This window comes from Caloenas nicobarica, chromosome 2 (assembly GCF_036013445.1).
Source record: "Caloenas nicobarica isolate bCalNic1 chromosome 2, bCalNic1.hap1, whole genome shotgun sequence".
NCBI lineage: Eukaryota > Metazoa > Chordata > Aves > Columbiformes > Columbidae > Caloenas > Caloenas nicobarica.
Window position 1 is genome coordinate 121,461,243 of NC_088246.1, and position 27,156 is coordinate 121,488,398.

General features: G+C 41.9%; 1 protein-coding gene and 1 non-coding gene across 2 annotated transcripts in view; one reads left to right on the forward strand and one right to left on the reverse strand.

The window, feature by feature from the left end:
- Positions 1 to 15,316, forward strand: part of LOC135986079 (chloride channel protein D-like) — a 78,714-nt gene extending 63,398 nt beyond the window's left edge. Inside the window, exons 14-16 of the mRNA XM_065629843.1 lie at positions 11,803 to 11,899; positions 12,904 to 12,999; positions 15,098 to 15,316. Coding sequence (XP_065485915.1) covers positions 11,803 to 11,899; positions 12,904 to 12,999; positions 15,098 to 15,316 — 412 coding nt within the window. The remainder of the gene's footprint in view (positions 1 to 11,802; positions 11,900 to 12,903; positions 13,000 to 15,097) is intronic.
- Positions 15,317 to 20,980: 5,664 nt separating this feature from the next.
- On the reverse strand, positions 20,981 to 21,087 carry LOC135986369 (U6 spliceosomal RNA). Its single transcript, XR_010605890.1, has one exon. It is a non-coding gene; the product is annotated as a U6 spliceosomal RNA (small nuclear RNA).
- Between the last annotated feature and the right edge of the window lie 6,069 nt (positions 21,088 to 27,156).

The following is a 27,156-nucleotide window of genomic DNA, read 5'->3' on the forward strand; positions in this document are numbered from 1 at the left end:
GCTTAATCCTCAGAGCTCTTTTATGATATATTGTTAGAGCCTTAAATATGATATATGAAAAAGCTTGTTTCTCCGTCACTTTCAGTGCAAATGAACTGTTGTTAGACTGTTTTGAGTTAAACCAAGATAATGGTATATATGGTTGACAAAGAAGCAGCAAATGGCTTTTTTTTGGCTAGATAGTTGCTCATTCCAGTGAAACACATACAAAGAAGTCTGGGAGCAAGCATTTAACTCTGGGGTGCTCTGATGACAACCCTTCATACCTCAGTATGTTCCCAGAAGCCTGAGGACTTGTGTGATGAATTCTGGGTGCCTTGTCCCCAGCAGGGACCATGGGTGACTTTGCTCTTCTGTTGCTCTCACTGACACCAGGATGGGAATGTTCTGCAGCCATCGTCTGAAACAAGCCTCCAAAAATGTGATGTGTCATGGAATTAGTGTATTCATAACCATAAGCAGTTAGGATTTGGGTTTTCCATCGTACTCATAAAATTACAGCTCTTGCAGCATGTAACTGTTAAGACCAAGATGACAAATACTGTCAGCTTCTTAAAGGAGAAGGGTGCTGTTCATCCCCTTACCCTATGAGATCAAATGCAATCCCATGTGGAGGTGACATGACCACAGGCAGAAAATGTGAAATTATTTTTCCCTCTTGTACACTGATGATGTTAAAGTGCAGAAAATGTGGCTTGCCTGTCATGTTTTAAAAAATGTGGCTTGGGGAAGATGCATGATGTTTTTCTTGTCATTTGCCTTGGGCATTATTATTGATTTTCAAACTTTTTTTTTCTAGTACATAAATGTCATTATTAGGTTAAAAAGGAGACAACAAGCTAATGAAGGGAAAGAAGTAAACAATCTGCTAAGCTTGCATGAAGGCAGCAGCAGCTCATAATTTTTTAATACTGTTTCTCATTCATGGGTTTCTCTGTACTGTTTCTGCTCATGAAGTAAGTGTGGATGAAATATTGTGAATTTGGACCAAATGTAAAAGTTATTCAGTACCTGCCTACACTTGGAAATTGTAGTGATGAGAGTTGCTGTACAAGGACACAGTTTTATGTTTTGTAATACATACAAATGATTCTGACCCTTTGAAGAGAAAAGCTCAATGTCAGTTCTTACAAAAGCAAGGACTGTGGCCAAGCAATGTTGGCTGGAGCTTGCATGGGCCTACAAATGCAACTCAATGCTGGCCTGCAGCAAACACCCAGATACTCCAATTTTATTTAAAAAAATCCCAAACAACCCCCCAAAGTCTTCCAGATCTGCTCAGTGGGGCCAGATTTTTCTCCCACTCTTTGTGATCTGGATGGTACTGGAGATCAAGACGAGATTACCAAACACCTTTTTACATGGGTGACCTAAATCTGAAGTTGTTATCTTCCCCAGTTGAGTAAGCAGTAGAGACTAAAACCAAAAGCAACTACTAAAGAAAACTTCTTGGCTTCAAGATTGCTAAAGAGGAAGCAAACCATAGCTGAGAAACAAGTTTCCAAAACAAAGATCTCCTTAGAGTAATGCTTTTGACACTTTGCCATAAACAGAGCTCTGTGCATGCCTGGGAAACCCTTGCAGAATTCAGTTTTAGGAACGTGTGGCTGGTGGACTCGATGCATGAAATTGATGGGGACGGTTGACTGTGCAACACAGAGGATTGAGGGACCAGCTCCCCACTTCATTTCTCCCACAGCGATGATGATACATGCACATTAGAATAAAACAAGCTATTCTTTCGCAGTGCAGCTGAAATGCCTCCCCCGTCTGCCCCCAGCAACCGCAGGAAGGGAGCTGGGCGCTTATGAATGTGTTAGCCCAAAGTCCACTGAGAGTTATAAAAGTCATGCCTTAAATGGCATGTTGTCCTGGCAAGGGGGGCAACTGTACCCCAGGTGGAATTCATTCTTCAGAGAGACCTGAGGGCAGGACCACTGCCTTCCTTCCCAGGAAGTTTCTGCCAGAGACACTGCGTGAGGCTGTAAATGCATATTGAGTTGTTGGTAGGTCCCCTGGCTCTCTCTTGTCTTGGCTGCTATAGTGTGTGGCTTCAGATCCTTCTCCGGTGGGAAAAGATAGAGTTATGCTTCTGCCTAATTTCTGTGGGACCCAATCTGAAAAAAAAGAGCTGTTTTTTCTCTTCCACATATGTTACAATATACTGGTGTAGGGCCATTGTGGGGCAATGAAGTGCTTCTTTGACATGATGAAGAAATTAGACACATCATCACTTGTGTTTTGTTGCTCCGTTTTCTTTGCCAGAGATTACTTTATAATATTAACCACAGTAAAAACAGAAGACATGGAGAATTTGAGGAAGAAAGCTGTAGGTAACGAACTTCTTTTCCCCGGCTGTGGACACAGCTGGGATGTAACATAGAGGGTGATGATACTTCATGGCCATCAGCAACATCTTTGCTGCCATACTGCTCATCCTCCCATGCATGATCGCTTCCCTTCACACACATGCATGACACTCGGAGATGATTTCTTCCACCAAAAGTGATGACAACATGCTCTCTACCTAGGTGATTTTTTTTTTTCTTGAGGTGCTGTTTATCCCTTGTTATATGTAGGTTTCCTGCATATTTGTGACTGACGAATACCATGTTCCTCCCAGGGACTGTTGTGATGTCAGCGGCTTTTCTTGCCTTTACTTCACTTTTGCCAAGGAAAATGAAGGACCAGGGTTTCCGTACTGCAGCTAAATCCTCCCTGTATTGACTGAAGAAAAGCAGGTGGATGCTGGTGTCTTGTTAGGCCGGGATCTGTCCCCGCCATTTCCTTTGAGGAGAAGTGGTGTGGAGAGGCAGCAGCTGGAGTGCTGCCCAGCAGTCTTAATTTCTGCCTCGAACACAGCTGTGAGACAATTTTCCTGGAGAAACTACTGGGCTGACGAATATCACTGAGTAGCCTGTTTGGGAGTTTTACCATAACAAATAAGCCATTTTGTTCATGCCTGAACCTCTCAGATCTGTACCGTACGTAGCTCTCCTGTTGTAAGGCTGAAGGCTGGATTCCTGGTTTTTGCCTTTGCACTCTTACCTACACAGCTGTTAGCTGTTACTCTGCATTCTGTTTGTGTATCTTTCAGCTGAAGGAAATTTTTTTTTTTTGCTTGATTTAATTTGATTGGGAGAAAGTAATTATGCAGAAACCACAACATCTCTGACTGTAAGCAGACTGTGCAGAATATATCTGTCCAAGCAGAAATGGGTAAAACTTGGTTTTCTGCTACTTCTATACAGGATGTGACATTTCCGGCATTGTGCCTGCATTTTTGTGTGTATTTTTTCACCTAGGAAACCCCATCTCTTCCCACCCATCAAGTTTACTGAAACTTCAGCATTTGTGGTTGTTGGAAATTGTTATTTTTGGACCAAAAAGAAATTTCAGTAAAAATATTGTAGGTAAAGTTGTAAAAAATCCTTGCAGTTTACTGTATTCATTTTGAGCTGTTTTATTACACATTTTTATATACTATATAGGAATGTACTGACTATGTAATTGCCTTACTCAAACTCAGTTTTGTTTGATGCACATGAACTGTTCAGAGTGCTTAATTCTCATTTTCAGAACTAAGCTGGAAATCCAAGATCCTTTCAAAACCAGAACTTAGTTCTCTAAATCAGAAAATAATGCATTCAAAAACTGTGGTCTTCTTGTAGTCGAAAAGTTACAAAAGCTTGGACTTTCAGAAATGCCTAGTTAGTATCACTGACTGAAAGCATGGCTTCCCATTTGAAGACATTTCAAAAAGCCTAATATCCCGCAAAACAGATTTTATTTGAAAATCCCTCTTAAAATAAAAATCCAACGAGAGATCTTGTTCTGAAAGGTGAGTTAGAGCCTGCTCCTCAGTGTAATGATGGGAATAGCTCTAAGCTGTGTGAAATTTCCTTGAACATGTCCAGCTGGCCTGAGCCAAGCTGCGCAGGCCGCAGAGCGCGGCGTCGCCGCTGTGACCCTGCCGGCGAACCTGCAGGTCTGCACCGCTCACACAGAGCTGGATGTGGAAACTCTCGCTTCGGTGGGGCCAGCAGCGCTGGCAAGAACGCTGAGGGCTACATCTTTCCACTTTGGAAACTCAGGGGAGAGATTAAACACGGCTTGATCAGCAGCAAACCCCCTGCTCTGTTTCTTGCTCCAAGGATGTCACGTCTAAGAGAGGCGAAGGGCCAGGGAGCTGCACCTGAGAGGAGGATTTCTGCCTCAGGTTGGTCCCTGGTCTGGAGTCAGAAGTACCAGCGGAGGGAGCCAAACTACGTTTCTGTTTGCAATATTTATTTTGCTGCTGTTCTTGCTGCGTTGCACTTTCTGCTTCCTTTGTGGTAGGAGGAAGCCAGGTACGGAACAGTGTGTACTCATAAACCTCCAACTTGATGGACCTGCTTTAATTTCCCGGCTTGTAAACTGGTATGGGAAGGGAGATACTCTGCTTTCCACAATCAAAAGACATGGTAGAGCAGCTGTTCCTAGTAACAATAATGACACTATTGCTGAGACAAACATTTTCATGATGATGCATGGGAACACTAAATCCAAACCACATTGTTTAGCTAATGCATGCTTTCACTCCGCTAAAGGGGAATGTCACATAACTGAAAGTAAATTGAAGAGATCAGAGTTTAGAAAATATGACAAAGTTGAAAACTTTAAGCTGCATTACATGGTAACATCCTTTAGCAGAGAAATCATTGATCCAAAGTGGTGTGTGTATGTGTATTTTATGGCAGTTTATTAGGTATGACTTGCCTCTGCTTCGTACAGTGAACAGAAACTGTTGTGAGTCAGGAATGCTTTCTGCCAAGCACTTCAGTAAAATTGAGCGTAGCATATTGATATGTGCTGTGGGAAAGGAGATCTAGCATTGCAACATATTATAGATATGTCAGGCTGTAGGTATGATTTCTGGTATTTTTCTTTAATCTGCCCTCCCAGTTGGGACTAATGAAATACTCTCAAGGCGTGTGCGTACACATGTGTGCAAAGAGTCCACACGCACTCATTTAATAAGGCAATACCTTTATTTTTCTTAGCAAGAGGAGAAGTGCTTGCCTTCACTAAGCAGTGTGGTGCAACAGCTTAGGGACAAATGGAAAGTTAAAGGTGAACTGAGACCTGAAACATTTAATTCATAAATTGATTACTGAGCTTAGCAATATCTACCTTAATATTGCGACAGCCTTGCTGCTGGCATTCTTGAAATAACTGATATAGATTTGAAAGCTTCTTGGAGAGTCTTCCTTCTAGCACTGTTGTGGAGAGGTTGCTAAGTTTAGATCACAGGAATGCAAAGTTACTCAATCAAACATGGAAGTCTGCAAAGTTCATGCAATAAATGGAGATAAAAATGATGTCTTGTTTCTTCCTAGAGGATCATGGACAGCTTTTCCCCTTCTTCCTCCCCAAGGCTTTGCTGTAAGTTCTGGGCTATGGTGCGTTCTAATAGGTCTGGTCAAAGCTAGAAACACCGTAGGCCGTGGTTTGAAGGCTGCATCTAAACTCAGGCAGCAAAGAAGAAGAAAAGGAGAGGGGGAGAACGTTAGGGACTTGATAACTATTTTTAGGTGTGCAGACTAGAGAGCTGATGGCAATATCAAAGTGCTTTTGTGATTACTTGGTTTTCATGTTAGAGGGTAAAGTCTGTCAGCACATTGTTTATTTTTACTGTCCAGACTCCTGCTTTTGAAAAGTTGATCCAGTTAATTTCAATGATACACTATACAGTTATCTTGCCTATTAAAATAAATGGAATCCAGCACTTTCAACAAAAGCCCTTGACATAATGTTCCTCCCATGTATTGTCAGGGTCTTGGGGCACTGCAGCTCATGAATAACACAGATGGAGGAAGGTTTATAGAGTCTGTGGCAGTGATTTTATTTTGCATCTGAAGTGCAAAACTTTTCTTCCAAAGAACAACATTATATGATACTTTTAAAATTAGTAGGCCTGTTTGGCCATACAAATAATTGTGCAGGTGCTGTAGGGCTTTGTGATGGAGCCCTATGGAGGGAAAACTGGAGTGCTGCAGAGGCTGTGTGCTAAGTCAGAAAGCCAAATTAAAAACGTATGCAGCCTCACTGCAGCATGTGGGTGGCTTTTAGGCAAGTGCAGAGTGTTGTTAAATGTTGAAATCAAATATAGACATGGGGAAAACTGGTGTGAATGGAAAGACTGATCACATACTTGTCCTGTTGTTTAAATGTGTGGTAGGTTCCTCTGAAATTGAAAATCTGCCTGGTAACAAGCCAGCTTGTATGGAAATACAAATCTGATCCTAAGTCGTCGTCGTTTTCTAAAATCTGGCCTTTCTGTGTGTTTGAAATACTGAGTTTGCATTTACAGTTTATTTACAGCTGCCCTTGTATTTTCATGTTGAGGCTGTGGACTTACTGTCTGCTCCTTCACCCTGATGATGGTGACCACAAAACCAGATAGCTGGCAACATAATTAATGAACGTTAACCTGAAAACACAGCCCTGAGGTGGACAAAATCCCTGTTTTGTAGATCTGAAAACTGAGGTACAGAGATTAAATATTTATTCAGCATCCTTTGAAAGGCTGCGGCATGGACAGGATTTGATCTTTGCTCTGGAAAACCTCAGTCTGATACTTGATAATGACCTTTTTATCATCTTGTAGGTAAAGTGCCAAAAATTCATGCAAAACTCCTTCTTGGTTTGAAGAACAAAATATTATGTAAACAGTAATGATTCAGGCTGCCTAACCTGAAACAACCCTGTAACCCTGAGATTTTGCTGTGAAAGATGAAGATTTGGTGGATTTTAAAACAGTTCCAGGGATGTGATGATCCAGTCCTTATCTACTGCCAAGCTCACCATATGCAGATTACTCGTTTTTACCAGTTAAAAAAGGCACAATGCTATTTGAAGTGAGGAAAAATGCATTTAGTACACTAATGGCTATCCCACCAAGAACATAATGTAACAATGATTCTTAAACAGAATTTACATTTTACAGTCGATGTACAAAGTTTCTCTCATTGTGCCCTTTTGGAAGCATTGCATGTTTATGCTAGAACTTCTGCTGAGAGCAGAGCAGTGATCAAATCCTGCAAACTCCTCTAAGCACTCCTTTCATTTCGACTGCTGTGAAAGTTGAAGGAGCAAGATACTAGGTCTTATCTGCAGCAAGCTTTCGAAAGCTTTTTCATGTTGTAAAATAATTTACACCAGCCAGGTATCATGATGAGGAAGGATCATGAAGGGTTTCAGGGCACCATGTTTAGTTATTTTAGTGTGCAACTTATTGTTACTTGTTACTGTTTTTATGCTATCATTTTTCAAACTGACTGACATCAATCAAAATTTAGTAATTGATGTCACTGGGTTTTAAACATGTCTGAGAGAAGCCAGTAGATTTTTAATACAAGGAAGGGACTTTTTTTTTATTCTGCTCGGATTATGTTAATCACTGGTCCCCACTGAGTTGGACATTGGCCAAAACATCAGATAAAATCAGCTAAAGAATAAAAACAAAGCAGGTACCTTTGCTGGATTAATGCAGCAAAGTGCACCTGGAGTACTGTGTTCAGCTCGGGAGCCCCCAACATAGGACGGACATGGACCTCTTGGAGTGAGTCCAGAGAAGGGCCACAAAGATGATCAGAGGGCTGGAGCAACCTCCCGTATGAAGACAGGCTGAGACAGTGGAGGTTCAGCCTAGAGAAGAAAAGAGAAGGCAAGGCTCTGGGGAGACCTTATAGTAGCCTGCTGGCTCCAAAAGGGGACCTACAGGAAAACTGTAGAGGGACTTTTTACAGGGCATGTAGTGATAGAATGAGGGGTAATGGCTTTAAAATGAAAGAGGATAGATTTAGATTAGTTATAAGGAAAAAATTCTTCACTATGAGGGTGGTGAGGCACTGGAACAGGCTGCCCAGAGAAGCTGTGGATGCCCCATCCCTGGGAGTGTTCCAGGCCAGGCTGGATGGGGCTTTGAGCAACCTGGTCTGGTGGAAGGTGTCCCTGCCCGTGGTGGGGACGTGGAACTAGATGATCTTCAAAGGTCCCTTCCAACTCGAGTCATTCTATGATTCTATTAAATATGCCTAAAACTTTCTGAAGCAAGCTAAAAATGTTGCTTCAGGTTCTCTAATCTTCTCTTCTCCCCCCACCCCACTGTGTAGATGTTTTATCCACTCAATTTGGGAGAGTCCTGCCTTGAATGCTTTTGCCAGTGACGACATCTTTTAATCTTCCTTCTGTTCGTTTGCAGCTACTTTGGAGCTGCAGTTGCTTTTATGTCACTCCCCCAATATTTAGAATTTGTAGTTTCCTCAGATAATTGGCCATCTTGACAAGAAGAGTGACACAATCAGCTGTCAGATACTTTTCATTCCTGACTTTCATGCCAAATGTGACATGTGGATATTGTGATAATAATGTGTTATCTTAATTAGGTGTATCTTCATGATGCATTCTTTATAATAGATAGAGCATATGAAACTACTGCAGTGCCTTGCCAGGGTATCTTTGAAATGAGATTCCCTACTTAAGGGTTTTCTTCCTTCTTAAATAAATAAAGAGTAAATGAACAATTGCAGAGTCCAAGTCTGAATCCTAGCACTTCCTGTTAAACCTCACAAAATAGTGCAAGAAACATGTTTGGTCTGCTTTCTAAGGCTTGATGATGTGATAGGAAGGATGTTGCATGTAACATCAAAGAGTGTCGTTGTTATACCTCTGAAGCCTGACTTCTGGAAGTCCAAACGAAATAATGTATGTTCATTTTTCTCCTGAATATGGCTGTTTTTAATAGGCTTGGATTCTTATCAGAAATGTTCCAATGGTTTCCTTCATTGTGTTTGTGTGTGCTTTTTTTTTGACTAGCCAAATTTCTCTCACACTTCCCAAGGCCCTGTAAAGTGACTCCCTGCTGAGTTTAGTTAAGTGTGGTGCCGAGCAAATTGCAAGCTGCCAAAACTGGCCAACATACTCGTGATGAGCAAACATTTCTGCTCTTTCAGCTCATGGTGAATGTTGCTGGTGTGGTTTTTTTTGTTGTTTGTTTTGTTTTGTTTTGTTTTTTGTTTTTTTTAAATTCCAGCCCATGATATTGAAGTGGAAAATGGTGAAGTCTGGACTATGGACAGGCCTGTACAGTGTTTTGGGCCTGAGCATGCAGAGTCTGGCAAAGGATCAGGGTGGATCGTAACTTTTGCACTCAATGTCTATATATTCATGTTAGTATTAAAATCTTGAGAGTATTTCTGTGTTTGTCCTTGAAACTGACTTCTTGGAGCTGTACATGATGATTTTGGACACAGAATATAGATCTGTGTATTTATACCTCATGTAGAACAACTACAAACCTGTTTGTGAAAGACCATAAAATGGGAACCTTTAGGGTGCCCTGCAGAACAAAGTGTTTAGTGCACCAAACGTAATTCACAGGCCATGACTGGATTAATTTCTTCTCCGTGCCCTCTGCTGTAGTGAGTATGTTATAAGTATATTGTGTTTTCCTCCCTTTCCTCCTCTGAATGTAGCCTTGAGGGGAATAGATCTTGCCTGTTGTAGCAGGCCTATGCTGTTCTTAGGGTGTTCTCATGATTGTCCTCAAACCCAAGTCCATTAATGGTCTATGTGACATGTCTGTATGCTGGCATGCACGTGGTAAGAGGCTCAGGGCAAGGCAGTGACTTTCCCAGGAGGAGAGATGTGAGCTCAGGGCAAAGTACTTCTTCAGTAGAGTTTTTTCAGCAGTTAGCTCTGCTGCAGCATTGTGGTCTCCTTAGGAGTCAGACTTTATGAAAACCAAAGCTGGTCAGATATTAAATTAATACAAATAAAGTTTCAATAGTCATAAAGAAGACTGAATTCCTTGTTTTTCCTTGAATGGGATGTGCTTTAAAGGTAGGAGCAAGTGACAGATTCCTAGTACTCCTGGCTGTGCCAGAGATTTTCTTCAGAAGTCTTATATTTTCCGCAAGTTCTTTTCACTCTCAGGTTTTCACCTGTAAAAGGGTGATACCTACAACCCAGTCACAGGCATACCTACTTATAAATCTCATTGAGAATATTAGATGAGAGACCAAGGCTGTGTCTGCATTAACAAAATGCAGATTTCAAGACTGGATCTACAGAGTGAAACAGCTGACTGTTTCAGGAGACAGGGGACTGCTCTGCAATGCTAACCAACTGATGGGAGGTAGAGGTCATAGGATAGTTTCCTTCCAGATCTGAACTAAAATGTGGAGGAAGATGCTTCCAAAGTATCTTGTTTTTAAGTTGGAGAAAAGGTGGACCATATAAAAGACCTAAAACGTGAAACTGCAGACAATTTAAGATGATACATTGGAAACTAGTTTATTGTTACATCTTCATGTGTGGCAGCTCAATAGTATTTCGTAAGCTTAGTGGGGTTTTTTTGACTCTTTACAGTTTTGATTGATGAAATGCAGGACAAAGAAGTACACAATAGTGAAGGGGGGACTGGAAAGAAAATAATAGAATGGCAAATAGCCTGCTGGTCAGGGCAGCCAATGGGAACAGGAGGACCTGGTTGTACAGGTTTATTCAGCATAGAACCCCTTCAACAGGAGAAATTAAGACGTGCCATACATAGACACTAAGTGCTCATTATGAAGGAGAGTGTGGAGAAAGGGCTTGAACCCAGTTCTTCCATATTCTGTCCTCAGGGAGGGCACTCACCACCAGGTTTTGGGGCTGGCAGGCACCTTATCTTAGTGTAAGTCCTCTGCTGTGGAGTCCTGATCTCACCTTGATGCAAACTAATATTTCCCAGGAGACATTATCTTAAAACTAGTAAATTCCTATAAGAAGTTTTGTTTGAAAAAATAAATATTTTCTAATATGGAAAGATTTATCTGAAAAGTTCCCAGCTTAAGCTTGGTGTTCCAGGCACAAAAGCCACTTCGTACCTCATTTCTATTTCTCTGATGCCCTAATGAAGGTTGTGTCTGCTCTTCTCTGGGTCCCTCAAGCACATCATTTAGCAGTATGTTGCACATCTTTGTACTACTGTAGTAGCTCCTAGTTGTAATCACAGAGCAGGGCTAACATGATATTATGTTGCGAGACAAAAAGCTTTGTGGTCATCCCCAGGGTGTTCGTTATATAAATATAAGTTAAAAGGCTGGAAGTGGATAGTGTGTGTGTGGAGTGTGTGCTTGTGTAAGCAAGGAAACACTAAGATATAAATGATAATTTGAAATATATTGCTTGTCAAAGCTTTTTATGTATGGTGCAGAAGGGGAGAACTCTAAAGAGAGGTTTGAAATTATGTACTAATTGATAAAGCTATCAATTTTCATATGACTAAATCAGCAAGACTATTAAATGCCTTAATTAACTCTGGAGTGCAGTACTGTGACAGGAGGTTTCACTAATGATTTGAAATGGCACGAATTTTTGGCAGATCCTATGCTTTAATGTAGATGTTATTTAAGGAGGATGTGGGAAGAAACAACAGTGTATCTATTTATATTCAAATAACTGTATTTGCTTATTATTTGTATTGTCTTGTTGGGTGCAAACTAGACAGTGCATGAGCTGTTCCTGTCAAGGAGGTTGATCCAGGTCAAGAACATGTAGGATAGCTGATGTCCTATAATCTGATTAGCCAAAGCTAAACCAGAAAACATCTGTTTGATGCTGCTATTGCTGATGGAAATATGCGGTCAGCCCGCTAATACTCTATCCATTACATACCTGATGGTAAAGCATTGTGTGCTTGCTTTTTAAAATTTGCCCCTCATAGTGAACATAGTCCTCTCCCTCTTTTGCACCTTATTTTTTTGTTAACCTTAGGTTAGAGCTGTGCATGCTGCTGGAGAATGAGCACATCTTTGAATCAGAGGCAAACGATGAGTCTCTCTCCTCTTCTCTTCCTCTCTCCTATGAGAAGGTAAACTCTTTTTTTTCAACTCTTTGCTTGTTTAATCAGCATGTATATCAGATGATTTAGGATGAGCTCTCCATGAATGAAGAGATAAAGTAATATACGTGGTTGAGATAAAGAAGCGGTCAGGTATGATTTAAAGGATGACCAGAGACCTTCCGGGGACAGCTGTCATAAACTATAATGCCACTTGGAGTCTGAAAGTTGTGCAAGAGTGCTGGCAAAGAAATTCCTTGCTCAGATAGACTGTTCTAATCTTCTCTCTCTCAACTTCTTCATGGATAGCAGAATTATTGTAATATTTAATTCTGTATGGGATAGCACCTCTCTGAATGACGAGTGTTTATAAAAGCTTTCAAACTTGAAAAGCATGTAGCATTCTTCCCTTTGATAGATGACTAAAGGATTTTTAGGAATAGTAAACATCAAGTGTGGTAGAAGAAAACCATGTGTTACCAAGGCAAGACTATTAATGGAGGTTTGAGCAATTTATAGAGGCACAACTGGAAAGTCATCCTGTATTACTGAAGCTTGGTCTGCACATGGAAATCTGGCTGGCAAAACAATGTTGAGAAGGAGCAGGGCAATTATGTGTGGGATGAGGTGCCAGGTTACAAACAGGTATTCCTATGGAAGAGGGCTGAAGCTCATCTGGTGGCTGACGCCAATTTTGTTGTGTTTTTCTGCACTATGCTATCATGTAATTACCACTTAGTGTGTGAATTTTCACAGCGTGAAAAACCTCACCCCCAAGCCAATATAATTTACATTGTCTTAAAAGAGATACAGTTACACTAAAGGAAAAGAAAATCTTTTTGTAAGTAAAGACTGTTTTATTTTAAATCGCTAATTTAAGCCTTATTGGCAAAAGAATTTATGAAGTTGGGACAAGCTCTGCCAGTGGAGCTCTGCTAGAAAATTTTCTCTTGAGTCAAATTGGAAGGCTTTTGAACCTTGGGTTCTAATGTACAGCGCAGAAGAAAAGAGAAATGGATTCTTGTCTATTCCAGATAGCAGTGGAGAAGCTGCCCAATCCGTCGCGCCTGACCATGCTGCTGAATCTCTACACTACAGATCCACGGTATCAGCAACTCTTCATCAATCTGGTAAGACCGAAGCCAACTCTAAAAACAAACATTTCCTCCATGAACAATGTGTTTGTTATATTTTCTCATTTGTTTATGATGGCTGTGTCAGCCGCACTGATTTACATAAACACTGCCAATCCTGGGACGTTACATTCTCAACAAAAGTAGCTGAGTACAAACAGCATTCCGAAGTTTTAATTCATATTGTATAAACATAACAGATGTTGATAAAATGAGCCAAAAAGAAAATACAACAAAGGAGACCATTTCAAGGGGGCTTTTGATTAAAATACATTCCAGATTGACAAAATGATACAATGTTAATGGAATAGATCATTTAAATGTCATTATTTGGCTCTTATAGTCCTATAAAGCAAAAATAAAGCAATGCTTTTGAGATTTTAGGCTCCATTACAGTACAGTGCCTATACATCAACTTATAAATAAAGCTATATTTCTTTCCTCTTTCCTTTTTTTCTTTTAATCCCTGCTATGACATTGCCACATTTATTTCCTAAATACTGCACTGAAATACTGGGTCCAAAAGCAATAATGTGTTTGGTATACTGAACAAGGCCTAAAATAAATAAATTATAAACAAAATAAATGTAGATTCTGCCTTGGAAAATTTCCAGTCTACAGCACTGAAACTGAGTTTGGGACACACTGTGAAATCCAGATGAGGGACCCTAATTCAGATGATATAAGATCAGGTCCTCTTCACTCATATGTAAAGAAGATGGGACTGAGTTTGAGATCTGTCTAGTCTGAATTCCTTGTGTTGAGAATGGCTAGGAGAGAAAAGTTGTAAAACCCACAGTGCTCCTGATATCCATAATTTAGTTTGGTTTAAAAGTTTCCTTTTAAAATATGGGGAAACTGAGGTGGAGAGAGGACACCTGGCTTTCTGAGGTTCAAAAGGAGGTCATGCATGGGAGAAGAAGCCAGTTTAGCTGAGATGCCATCCAGTGCTCATGCCATTGGGCCACACAACTTCTTTTTATAGGAAACACATTTCACTCAATTAGGTTTCACACTGATGCCTAACTTTTTAGTACCTGATGTGATCCCTGAAGCACAAAGTTCCAACAAGCTGTTTTCATCGCTCATGAAAGCTTTGTTTTTGATCTCCACAGAAATGCTCATTGCGAATTCTTGGGCTTAATGGTTTCCTGTGGCAGTGAGTTCCACAGCAAAATTATATGCGGTATAGAAAAAGGAAACCTTTTTACCTTTCATTTTTTTCCTCCTTATGGCTTTGAACATTTCATCAGTCCTGTAATGAAAGGAGAAGAGACAGGTCCCTCCATACTGTGCATTTATTTGTATTATTTTATCATCTCTTTGTTTCATTTTTCCTCTGTCTGGGAAAGGATATGCTTGGGAAGCATAATACATCTCCCTTGACAGAAACCGGCCAAGTCATAAGAAGAAGACTGTACAATTATGTGAAAAGTAAAAACTTAGTGAACACCTGTATAAGCTATAAAGACCAGCTTGGTTAACAATAAAATGGTCTTCAGCTCTGGTTCTATCAAGAAACAGTTATAGCCCTCATAGTTTTCAGTGACCAGAGTTTAGTACTTGCAGGCCCTCTTCTTCTCAGAGTCATACGATTGTTTTCTTTGTCCCTGTCCTCACAGTGTATCTTTCTATGTGAACTGACTTTTTAAAGTGTTTACTGCAAAATACTACAGGATGTCATAAATGGTTGTGCAATGAGATAGCAGCTATAAAAAGTCTTAAGCCTTAATAAATATTGGGGTCACTGACTATTTCCAAGTAAGAACTCTGATCATATCCATGGAGCTCAACTTCGCTTTTCTAGCCTGTGAGATTTGGGTACATTCCAGTCATAATAGTTTATTTAGTGTGAACGTGATGGTTTATCAAAAAAAGAAAGTGGTTTTTTACTATGGTATTTCCTAATGTTTTAGGTATAATTGGGGATGGGGAACCGGGAGAGAAGAACTAATGTTCTGATTGGCTCCTGTCCCTCAAGCTTGATACCTCTCTCCACCTGGCCTCCTTCCTCTGCCTCTCCTCTCCACCCCTGCGGCGAGGGATGCCCTTGTACTTTCATGTTCTTCCTATGTCTTCTCTCTTTGCCTTACAGGAGCCATACATAAATAAATCAGCAATGTCAGTCCAAGCTCATTTCTCACTGCATCGCACCTACATCATCTTTCGCACCCTGGGGCTGCGCCACCTCACTGTTGTTGACCCGAAGAACCGAGTGGTTGGGGTGATCACCAGGAAGGACCTGATGCCTTTACTACTGGAGGAGAGGCTCAGGCTCCAGCTGGCTCCACAGGCTCCTGATGCAGGTGAGTAGCCCCTGGATTCAAGGCCATGGATGTGTTCTTAGTCTTTGTCACTTCTATTTGAGCCTCTGTTCTTCTTCAGGAAAAAATAATCAGAGCTTTTCCACTTGATCCATTCTGGAGAAGAGGTGCTTAAAAGCTGTTGTGTCCAGACATGTGGGATCGTAGCCCAGAGCTATGTCTTTTCAGCTGTTTGGTGATTGCAAAATTCATTGATTTAGACGCCTGTGAGACAAAATACGAATTCACATGTTTATGGAAGATGTACACAAAATCTGATGTGAAGGATGGATGTCAAGAATGCTTTCGTCACACCGTGTCTGTGCCTCCCAATGAAACAATGCCATAACCATTGGCAGCAGTTATGTTGGCAAAGCCTTTCAGTGAGGACTAAATCTTCAAACTCTGAGTATCTACCTATTAAAAAAGAGGATGTTTCCATTTCAATGTTTTTATGTTAAAATATGTATGTTTAACTGAGAGCAAATGCTGCCTTCAGAGAGGTGGACAACTGAGAGGAACAAGAGATTGGACTTTCTTATTGGCCTAGATGTGTTAGAAATTGAAAGAGAGAATTGTACATAAGAGAAAGATATTGACTGTGGGGCTCCTGCCAAATTCCCATCACACTTCTCAGTGAGAGAAACTTGACATGTTTTTCTGTTGCCTACATTTTTTCAATTTCTGCTATTCCTAGAATAGGCTCTCTTTCTCTCCTTCCACCTGATACGATAACATTTTTAATTAAGTTCATGTGCGGTGAGGTATGGGACTAATAATTCTAATAATGGGGAAGGAACATGATAAATTGTGGGAGTAGTTTTTGTGTCTATAGCAGCATATTTACCTACTGAGCACAAATTAAATAATTCTTTGTGATTTTTGGGTAATGTAATGTTTGAGACCTTGGAAAGTGTTGTTTGTTAATAAATTAAAGTGAAAATTTTTTCAATAAAGATGCTTTTAGATTTTCATCTATGACTTTGTAATTGATGTTTATTTTTGTTCTGTTTAATACCAGAGGGATTCCCACAGATTTGGATATTAAAATCAAACACATACAAAAAATCCACTACTATTAATGTTGTTATAATGAATACCAAGGAAAAATAGTAATAGTTTACTGGTTATAAAAACTTGCCAAAATTCCTGAAAGTGAATTTCTGGTATTTGAATCATGCAACTTTGAGTCTCCTATGAATCGAAGATTTGTTGGATTTTCTCCTGTTTTCCCTGCTGGATCTTGTCTTTATTATCAATAATGTTGCTTTTGTAGCACCACAAAGAATGCACAGCACTTTAAAACTGAAGCGTCCAGTCAATGCAAATAGCTGATAGCCCAGAAACTTATGAAGGTACATGAGAACGGCTCTTTAAATGCTCAGTTAAAATATGTCATATACAAGATGAGAAATGCTTTGCAAATCATCCAGCCAAGAGACATAGAGGTGGATGCTTATTTAGATCCTGTTACAATTAGAAGTCTTTTGCTCATAAGTACACTAGTAAGGTCATTGTCACTATTGATCTATGCCTCACCTACCTGAAAAAATGCAAAGTTCTTCTTGAAGTAATTAGGGTTTGTGTGCTAGCAGAACAAGAGATCTAATCTAGAAACCCCTTGGGATTTCCCCTTAAGTCAGCAAGAATCTCTTCTTCTCTTGATAACCAAATCTGAATGACCTTGCCATGAATTTGCATTTTTGGTTCAAAGCCCATTGCTGTTTTCCTTTTGTTTGATTTATTGCATACACAAAATATCACCCTACTAAGACCTGAGCAATGTAATTTCTTTTTGCTTACAATATCTGTGGCTAAATGATTCCGTACAAAATGTATTTGGGGTGTACTTTGCAGAGCATGAGGGCGGGAGACAGCCAGGATGTCTGTAACTTGTTACACAACTTTGAACAGGTCACTTAAATGCCTGGCATATCATTTATTCTGCCTTTAAAGCTGGAACAATGATGCAGATCCACCATAGTTACTGTGAAAAGTATCTATGTGAAAAATGTTATAGGAACATTAACTATTTATAATATTTTGTGCAGACCAGTTATGAAAAGCAACGCGGGATTGTTTGTGTCTCTTTTTTTTTTGTCTCCTTGTCAGTAACAAGTGCAAATTCTAAGGAAAGGCTCACACAATTTACATGGAACTTCTTGTAACTGTGTGGTGAGCTGGGTGGGGGATGGCATGCTGCATTTTTCCACACATTATTATCTAGTTCCATAGCTAGATGAGGTATTTTTTTGGAATAGATGTGAATTCATAAAGACACATGAAACAGAATTCCCAGAACCTCCTGAAACAAGTAGCTCCCTTATGTTCTGGACTCCAGTGACAAATCTGTCTCATCACAAACCGTGATAGCATAACACATACAGGAAAGTGAAAACAGATGAAATTTGTAGGAAGCTTTTCATCAGTGTGTGATTCTCATGATCCTCATATAGAACAGACCTCTAAGGAATGGGGGTAACAAGTGGACATGTCATTTGAAACTCTAGCACAAGATATTTCTGGTTTTCTTCTCGTCCGTTTATCGTAAGTCATAAATTTTCTGCTATCTCTTCATATGATCTGAACCAAAGACTAGATGTTTATAGCAAAGATGCTATTTTTGTATGAAATAAATTTTTAAATGGATTTTCACAGTTTCTGAACACATATGTCTGTGACAGAGATAAAGGACTTCACAAAAAAATTCAAGTCACTAGCACTGATTTTGGTTTGCACTATGCATCTATACTTCTTTCATCTCATCCTCCTTTATGATGGTATTTTCCTAACACTTCTCCCTCTCTTAAACTGAAATATGGCTTAAAACATGGGTAGGCTGAACTTTACATCTAGGTTTGAAGTACAGCCATGAAAAATTCTCGCCATTCAATTAGAAAAAATACTTTCGCATTAGAAATATTAAACCGTCTGTCCATTACATATCCCTATGAATGAGCATCAGCTATTGTGAGTAGTTTTTTGTGATATGCAGCTTAAATGTACTGTTTTATGGGTATCCTGTAATGTGCATGTTCTTATGCTAACATATGTAACATTGGTGGTGTTTTTCCTGTCATGTGATACTTACATACTTCAGAGTTAACTGCCCAGTGTTTTTAAACTGCCCGGTTTATCCCACTGGAGAACCTTTTAACATTTTCTCATTTTCTGATTGATTCTTGCTTACATTTTTAAATGGGATATTGTCCTTTAATCACACTGATTTGCTGGCCATGAACAGTGCAGCCTAATGGAGGGAGGACAGACGCAGAAATTCTTAGTAATATACTTTATATAAAAAATGATGATTTTAAGGATGCAGGGACCAACATTGCTAAAGGTACTAGTAATAGGATATGGTCTGTCTTACCTCAAAGCTGAGATAGCTAAAAAAAAAAAGGGGAATGGAAATGTAAGTAGCTATGTACTCTGTAAGAGTAGTGCCTGGAAAATCACTGATGAGGAGGTGCTGTAAAATGTTACTGTTGTCTCTGCTGCCCCTTTTTGCATCGCTGCAGCTAACAGAGCTGTCAGTGTACCTCTGGTGATCATGAAATCACTTAATGAAATGAAGTGTAACCAGCTCTCTACTAAACTAGTGGTTAATTAAGTGTGACCATCTAGTGGTGGGAACCATAGCAGTATACAAGGCAATGCTTGTTCATTCCTGAAAGGCCTATTAAAGCAAGAGGAAATATGCGATCAGCACAGTTGTCTGAATGTCTAACATGGTGTGGCGTGGGAATGCTGGCATCAGAGTTCAAACACATGAGCAGTGACTGCTGCTTACTTGAGGTACCGAACAAACCAGAATAACTTACACTATCTGATTGTAATCAATGCCTAGCACACTTCTGAGGGACCAAAGCAATGAAATGGTTGACTAACATGCAGTATCTCATTAAACTGGGGAATCTTGTTTGAGATCACAGATTGTGTGCAAAGACTCACCGTTCTGCCATTGAGGCCACTTCTTCCTCCATGCCAGCAGAGAAACTGTGAGGAATTACTGGTTTCTGCATATTTTATTTTGAAGGTGTTACAGAAAAGTTTTTACATTTTTGTGCAGTTTGTATTTGCAAAGAGCTTTGTGGATGTGAAGTCCCACGGCTTCTGCTGTGATGTTGCTATAATCACTCCCCCCTGCACATGGTGGAGCTGAGATGTGGATATGAAGTAGCCTACTAGGGATCGGAAAGTGAGTCTGTGGCAAATGTAAAAGGAGAACTTCAGGCTCCTCACTTTTTTTCTCAATATTAATCTCTTACTCGGAAAGGAAACACAAAAGCCAGCACTAAGGGCAAGTTGTGTGACTCACGTGTCCTCTCACATGTTGTCAGCTTTGATACGCAGGAGAGAAGTGTTTCTAGTGTGACAGGGCTGTCTCTGGTATTAATGCAAAGAGCAAAGCCACCCATGCAACAGAGAGGGCTGTGAAGACTCTGCAGGAGACACTGTAGTCCTCTGTAAGTGCTCTCAATGAGAACGCAGCCTGGAAGCCTTCCTGAGACACATGGGGTACAGCTGGTCAGCACAGCGAAGGATGTGACCACTGCTGAGTCACTGCATTGCAAATGCAGAAGGTCTGGGTTTCTGCGAAAACATGAGATAGAAAACAATAAATGCACAAGACTTGATATGTCTGGTATGTGTGTGTACGTGTGGATGTGAACATGTATATATGTGTGTGCATGCGCATATGCAGGTAAGGCACCTAATCAATTTGTAACTATCATTTATAAATTAGAAATTTAGAAGACAGGCTAAGCACTGGATGAGGATATATATTGCCTTTTAGGAAAAAGAAATGGCGGGGGAGGACGAAACAAACTGTGTAACTTGAACTTCATTACCCTACAATCATGCAGACTACTACCTGTAGAAATCTTTTTAATCCTCTGGGCATAAGCAATAGGATAAAGATTAGTGCTGATGCAAGTTATGGTTTGAGAGTAGGGTACAGAGGTAAAACACACAGAAGGGATTTGAAATAGCTCTTGGTGAATCAAGTGTCCAAGATAGTAGTGTCTAGCAGGGCATACAAATAAGAAGGAGTAATATCTACCAAAATGCCATGACATTTCTTTAATCAGTCTGGGTGGGTTGGATCTCTGACAGACATCTTTCTTGCACCTTGTGTTTAAGATGAAGACCATCTGAAAACATCAGCTCTTGAACTTAGAAAGCTGAGTTACATCAGCTCTTGAACTTAGAAAGCTGAGTTTCACAGAATCACAGAAGAATTTAGGTTGGAAGGGTCCTCTGGAGGTCATCTAGTCCAAATCCCTTCTCAGAGGAGGTCTAACTAGATCACGTAGCTCAGGGCTATGCCCAGTCAAGCCCCTGACAGCTCAAAGATTGAGACCTCACATCCTCCGTTCCGGTATTTCACCATGTTAATGGTAAAATATTTTTCTTGTATCTAATCAGAATTTCCCATGCTCCAACTTGTGCCCATTGTTTATCATTGTGCACCCACAAGAAGAGTCTGGCTCTGTCTTCTCTGTACCCTGATATCAGGTATTTTCAGCAGCCAGGTCTCCTCTGAGCCTCCTCTCTTCCAAGCTGAATGGACTAATTTCTTTAAGCCTCTCCTTATATGCTTGTGCTCTATCCCCCTGGCCATTTTGGTGGCCTGCTGCTGGACTTGCTCCAGTATGTCAATATTTTTCCTGTACCGTGGAGCCTTCCCACCATCTCTGAACAAACTTGTGCAGGTGCCACACTAATCTTCTCTGTATCATTCAAATTTTAGTATATATGCTGCCAAAGAGAACATGATTTCATTAGAAGATAAGCTAGAACAATGAATTTTTTAAAAAGAAGCTTGGAGACAATGGAAATGCAAGAGTCTTAACCTATTTCTGCCTTCTGTCCCATTACCCACTGTGTCCTTATATTCTGGTCTTTTTCCCAGCACACAGTTTTCAGTGGCTTCCTGCACCATAAGGAGTCTTCACAATCCCCTCTCAGCATCCTGGGAGAAGTATTTACATCACCTTGGGCCCTTGGTTGTGTACATGTCCTCTGCCTCTCTCAGAGCTCTCCTCTCCCTGCTCCTGCTGCAGGCTCCTCCTCCTGGTGTGTTTCTCCGCTCTGTCTGACCTGCTCTGCACTCCAGAAACTTTTTCCACAAAAAGTTGCTCAATTGCTCTTGGAAAAGGACAATTTCCTCCTCCTTCCAGAAGATGCCCCCCGAGTGAGGGCAGCCACATTGTTCTCTGCTGTCTCTTGAAAGGAACATAATGCCTATTAGCACACAGTAACTCCAAATGAAGAAATTAAAATTGTACACTCAACATGTTAACAGAAACAATCACAACATTGTTTTGAAAAATTATTCATTAGGGTCTGGCCAAGATTTTGGAAATTACTGAGAGTGGTTTTATAACAGTCAAAAAACGTAAGGTGCTGTGTGTGAGGCTTTGGGGTTTGGACATCTTTTTCCACAACTCTTTACATTTGTCAGCAAGAACATACAGCTCTTTTGACAGTAGGACTTGGGTGGGCTGATGGTTGCTGGATGCTGTAATAGGAGGTTGGCAGGACGCAGAATGATAAACTTCCTTGTCAACAGCCTTTCTGGCTTTCTCAGGACAGGCTGAGCTTTGTACCTCTGCATCTTGTTTCTCCTGTAGTCCTTGGTAATTTCTCTGGTATAGGTTAATTGATTTTGTATTTGTTTGCTGTTGTTGTTTTTATGCCTGCCCAACATGCAACCCTTCTCAGCCACAGATGCTCATTTTGTATCTATTATTCCCTGCTTCGTTATGTTCCTTCCCTCAGTCAGAAAGAATTCTCCTGAAATTGTTTGTGTATTGGTGGCAATGGAGATGGAAGACCAAAGAAAATAAAGAAAAAATCCACAGTAAATGTTGAAAATGTGGTCCTTCCAGCGTGTGGGATGGAAAATAAGGCTGCAAGCACCACTAGGGAGATCTCCTGTGGGGTAACCTCAGCAATGAGAGTCAGAAGAAGAGTTTAGAGAGCATCTCAAGAGGAGGCAGACAGATGGCTGCATCTGCATACCGTCAGGCACTTTCCCAGAAAAGTAAGCTACTGGCATAGGTGAAGGCCATGCCAAAGGGCTCTGTAGGTCCCTTTTGGCCTCTGCACCTGCATTTTCTTCTTGCAAGACCAAATTATTGTGTAGGGTTGGTGCTCACTAAGGTTTCCCATGGCATGGAGTTGGGATATTGTTGAGATAGGTGTATAGACCAGGGAGCTAAAACTACATTTGGGTACTGCAGACCAGATGCCTTAATGCCCCACCAGTTCATAGTTAATTTGTGGCCACTTTCTCTTTGATATCGTGGGCATTTGCTGTTTGTCTCTCATGCAGCATGTTTTTATCTCCTATTAGTTGCAATGCAGTTGTATTAACAACATTTTTCCACAAAGAATTTCACTGTGTTTTTTTTTCTTTCCATATTTCTGCTTTGTTTTCTTTTCTTTCTTTTATAGTTTGTTGGGCATTATTTCTTCATCCTTGCGACTGTTTGCTTTTTCCTCATTGCTTAGCATGGGAATTCTTTTGTTTGCAGAAATTCAAGAAATTTTGCTTGCTGTACTTCAGAGGTCGGATACTGGCATAGAAAATGAATCACTTTTGGTCTCTACTTGCTTTTCCATGTTACAAAGTAATTTTCTAGATGTGTGCCAGGCTTTGAGAGCTCCTCCTTTTAGGGGCTTTGAATTTCCATTGCTTTAAGGCAGAGGGCTCTGAATTTCAATTGCTTGGCACTGCAGGTGTGGTCAGAATGGCCACCTTCTGTGTCTATTTGCTTGCTAATGACTACGAAGGTCCAGCCCAAGTGGTCTCAGAATAAATCTCCTTAAAGCAAGGCAAGCTCACAGCCTCACTGGGTTGAGATGTCATCTAAGTGAATTTCACCTATTTCATTAGAGTTTTGTACGCTTCAGTGAACTTGGGTAGAGCTGTGTGATAGGTCTCTGCAGAAATAAACATAGCAGTTCAGGGGCTATGTGTAGTTTTCCTTAGTGATTTATATATTTTAAGATTAGAGCTAGCATTTTGCAAAATGCTGTTAGAAGTTGTTAATCAGGTTTGCCTGAACAGACTAAAACAGACAGAGCTAATTGGTTAAGATTATAGCTAAAAGATCGTGACCTCTCACTGTGAAATGTCTCAGTATATGCTCTTGTATAGGTCTGTTCTTCTGTGGTTTTTTGGAGGAGGCACTGTCAATGAGATAGTGAGGAATAATTTTTGTCATTTGGGAGTAGCATCCTTATCTCAAATCTGCTGTTGCTAATGGGAGTTATTTTTACTAAACACTTCTGCATTCATTCGACTTGCATTTTGGACAGGAAGAGTGCTATAAGGTGAGTTTTCAACTTTTTATGAATAAAACCTAAGAGGGAGCCTTTTCACAGCATCGCGGCACCCGCAGGTACAAACCAACTTAATAAACTCTCACAATCCATGTAGTTACTGCCAAACCTGATTCATTTTATGAATAATTTTATTTGGATCTTAGTGAGAAAAATGAACAGCATGAGCAACAAATTTCCAGACAGAAACATGGAGGAGGGAGAGTATGTATAGACACAGTCTGTGGAGGCCTGTGACTTCACCGCGCTTCACACGATAAGAGGGTTCACTTCGGGAGCCGGTAACGGGACGGAGACTTGAAAGGCCAGGCTGCAGGAAGCGGGGATGGTGAGTCAGGACATGGCAGCCTTCCCTGCGAGTCATCCTTGAATCACTGCCCTGGTGCTGCTCATAGTGGGAACCGGATTAGTAGAGATGCTGCTCCTTCAGATGGGATTTCAAACTTGGGTTGTGAGCATTTGATGTCGTTAAGCGTTACGTGCTGTTTCTTCTTTCGAGCATGGATTTCAGGTCCTGCTGCTGGTCCGATCTCCAGTTTGGCTGCCTGTGTTTTGCAGCCACCCCCCTCTTTCTGACCCAGACCCCGTCCCGCTGCCACGAACCCCTTCAAACTCCCGTCTCGCTTCTCGCCAAAGCCACGGCGTAGCCAAAGACCCAGGAGTTTTGTGCGTGGTTGCTAACTAGCTGTAATCTCCTGTTACGGGCACATTTTTTCCCTATAGCATTTGATCAGTTTACCGGGAAAGGAAGAGCTCTGTGTTGGGGGGTGGACAGCACCATTCGGTGATTGTAGGGGCACTTGTGAGGAGGGTACGTGGAGTGACTGGTCAGGCGGGCGCCGTTCAGGCCACAGCTTGGAAAAGGCACCTTACCGGGGCGCCGCGTTCTCATCTGTGTCGCTTTTGCCTTCGCGGCGGATTGCAACCCGCAAGGAGGCAGCTCCCGGCCGCGGCTGAAACGCCGCCCGCGCCGGGCGGGAGACCACCGAGCGACACCAGCCGACGAGGCAGAACGGCGCCACCTGCTCCGCCCTCCCGGCGCCTCGGCCCCGTCCCCCGCCGCGGCACGGAGCTGCCGCCGGGCCGCCCGCGGCGGCGCCGGGCGGGCCCCCCTGCCTTGCGGGAGCGGCGGCGCCGGCCGCTAGATGCCGCCCGGCCCAACGGCTTGGCGGCGGCGGCTGGCGCGGAGGCCGGGGCGGCGGGCCCGCGGCTGTCCCGCGGCTGTCCCCGCCGCCCCGGCGTGCCCGCCCGGGGAGCGCCCTTCCCGCCGCTGGTGCCGAGCCCGGCGTTCGCGGTGCCCGCGCCGGGGGCGGCGTTGCCTGGCGGTGTGTTCCGGAGCGGGCAACTTGTCGCGTTTCACTCCTCCGGAGGGGGTTGGGGTCGGGTGAGGGGAGCCAGGGTCAGACGCAGCCCCCCCTGGCCGGGCAGGACCACCGGCCTCATGGGTCGGTGTGGCCGACGTCCGGACGAGGCTGCGGCAGGGACCAGCGGCCTTGGGCCGTGGTGAAATGGGGCTGCTGAGCCACGGGCGGGGTTGGGAGTGGGCTGGGCAAGACCGCTGAATTCAAGCACTCGGCCCTGGCACTGGCTGGGGTTCATCAGGCTCCTTCATTCAGGGAGTGCAGAGCTACCTGCGCAGCGGTCATCTGGTGGTGACGGATTGAAACTAAGTGTTCTGTTCGCTGGAGGGGCTCTCAAGTGATATCGCTATAAGACAAGCTGACAAGCAGTCCTCCAATGGATTGGAGCAAGTAGTTTGGATGCTGAATTTCTGTAGCAATTGACTGTCTTGCCCTTTTGAACCCCGTGTGTTTCAGTTTTCCCTCATCCAGTGTACTGCTTAAAAGAACCGATACATTGACTGCAAGCATGGTTTTTAGGAGCAAAATCCTGTGAAGATCACAGCCCCATGCTGTAACAAGGGGCTGGCTGTGTGCTTTCATTGGGGAAAAAGTCAAAAGCAGTTAGTCCGCATTTCAAGACTGACTCTCAAGGAGGCCAAGGCCACAGAGATTTGGGGATTATTCATATTTCAAGGCCGGTTTGCAATATAAAATTGTTTAGGGGCTAAAGGAATGTAAGCAATTGCCGCGTGTAGTGGTGGTTTTTTTTGTTGTTGTGGTTTTTTTGTTTTTTGAAGGAGAGGTTTGCGTTACTTAAAAATTGCCTACCATTGCTAATTTGGCATCTGCATGAAATGCTGTATTGTCTGGACTCCTGAGCGAGCAGATAGCAGAAGTGTAAGCACTTCCTGCACAGCTTCTTTGCCTGCGACCTGGACTGACCCCATGAACAGCGAGTTGGGGTGAGCAGTATGGGACTGGGATGCTTTCTCCTGTTATCGCTGGTGTGTTAACCCAGCAAAACTGCTTGGCTTCTCTGCTGAGCTTGCCACGTAGTTCCATCTATAATGTAAACATTTGTTAACTAACTGCACTGAAACCACAATTTCATTTTGTGTAGGCTACCGAACAGCTGTCAGATGGGAATAACTTTGGTTTTCTCATGTCTTAACCAATGTCCTAGATGCAAGAGCTTCTGAATGCCTTTATCCTTGCTTGTCTTTCCTGCTTTTGGACTGGATCCTTCTCAGCTATATGTTTTCAGTCTCTTACTAGGTTTTTAAATGACCCCCAAGAGTGTGCTGGATGTTATCCTACAGAACTGAAGTAGATTAGACAGGAGCATTGAGTTCATTGGGTCGCTATGGATCCAGTCAGTTCTTCTGTGCACCTCCTATCCATTAGTACCTCATCTCTAAGAGAATTTGTGATATTAGTTTTGACAGGATGCATTATTCTGTACAAGGTTATGTCTTAAAATCATAAAACTATGAAAAGAGGATTCTCAGGAGAGCATTACGAGTAACTGTAATGGCAGATGAGCTGAGATCTCTGAGAATTTTTTTTCTGTCAGCATGGACTTGCATGTTGCCTTCAAGGTGACAGTAGGCTATGAGTGAGCATACCTGTGCCGCAAAATGTACCACAGAGATGGAAATGTTTATTTTAGGAAAAACGCTCCTCACATATATTAGTATACATTTAGCAAACAACAGCTGTGCTGAGCCCTCACCAGACTTTTTGAAGTCAAACGAGAATTTCAAAGCATCCTGCAGAATTTCAAAGAATCCTGCAGAGCAGGCTGTCCATATATACGGAGGAGTCTTGTAACCTTCATTCTGAAGTTGGAGAAGCAGCCTCACTGAAGAGATGCTCATACAGATAGTTAGTCTTCAAGACTTTTGAAATTTGGGATTTATTTGGCTGAATACCCCAGAACTCATATATTAAGTTTTCTGTGACTCATCCAGCCTGTCTGAACTTCTCAGGCTGAAGAGAGGAAGGGATGAGCAGGTTGACTTGTGACAGAGCTTCCTGTTTTGCCTTGAACAGAAGGTGTTTAGAAAGACCTTTTTCATCCAAGTTGAGTTCAGTGGCTGGGCAAAAACATGAGAGAAAATGCTGGTTGTGGGATGGCGGTCTTGCCAAAC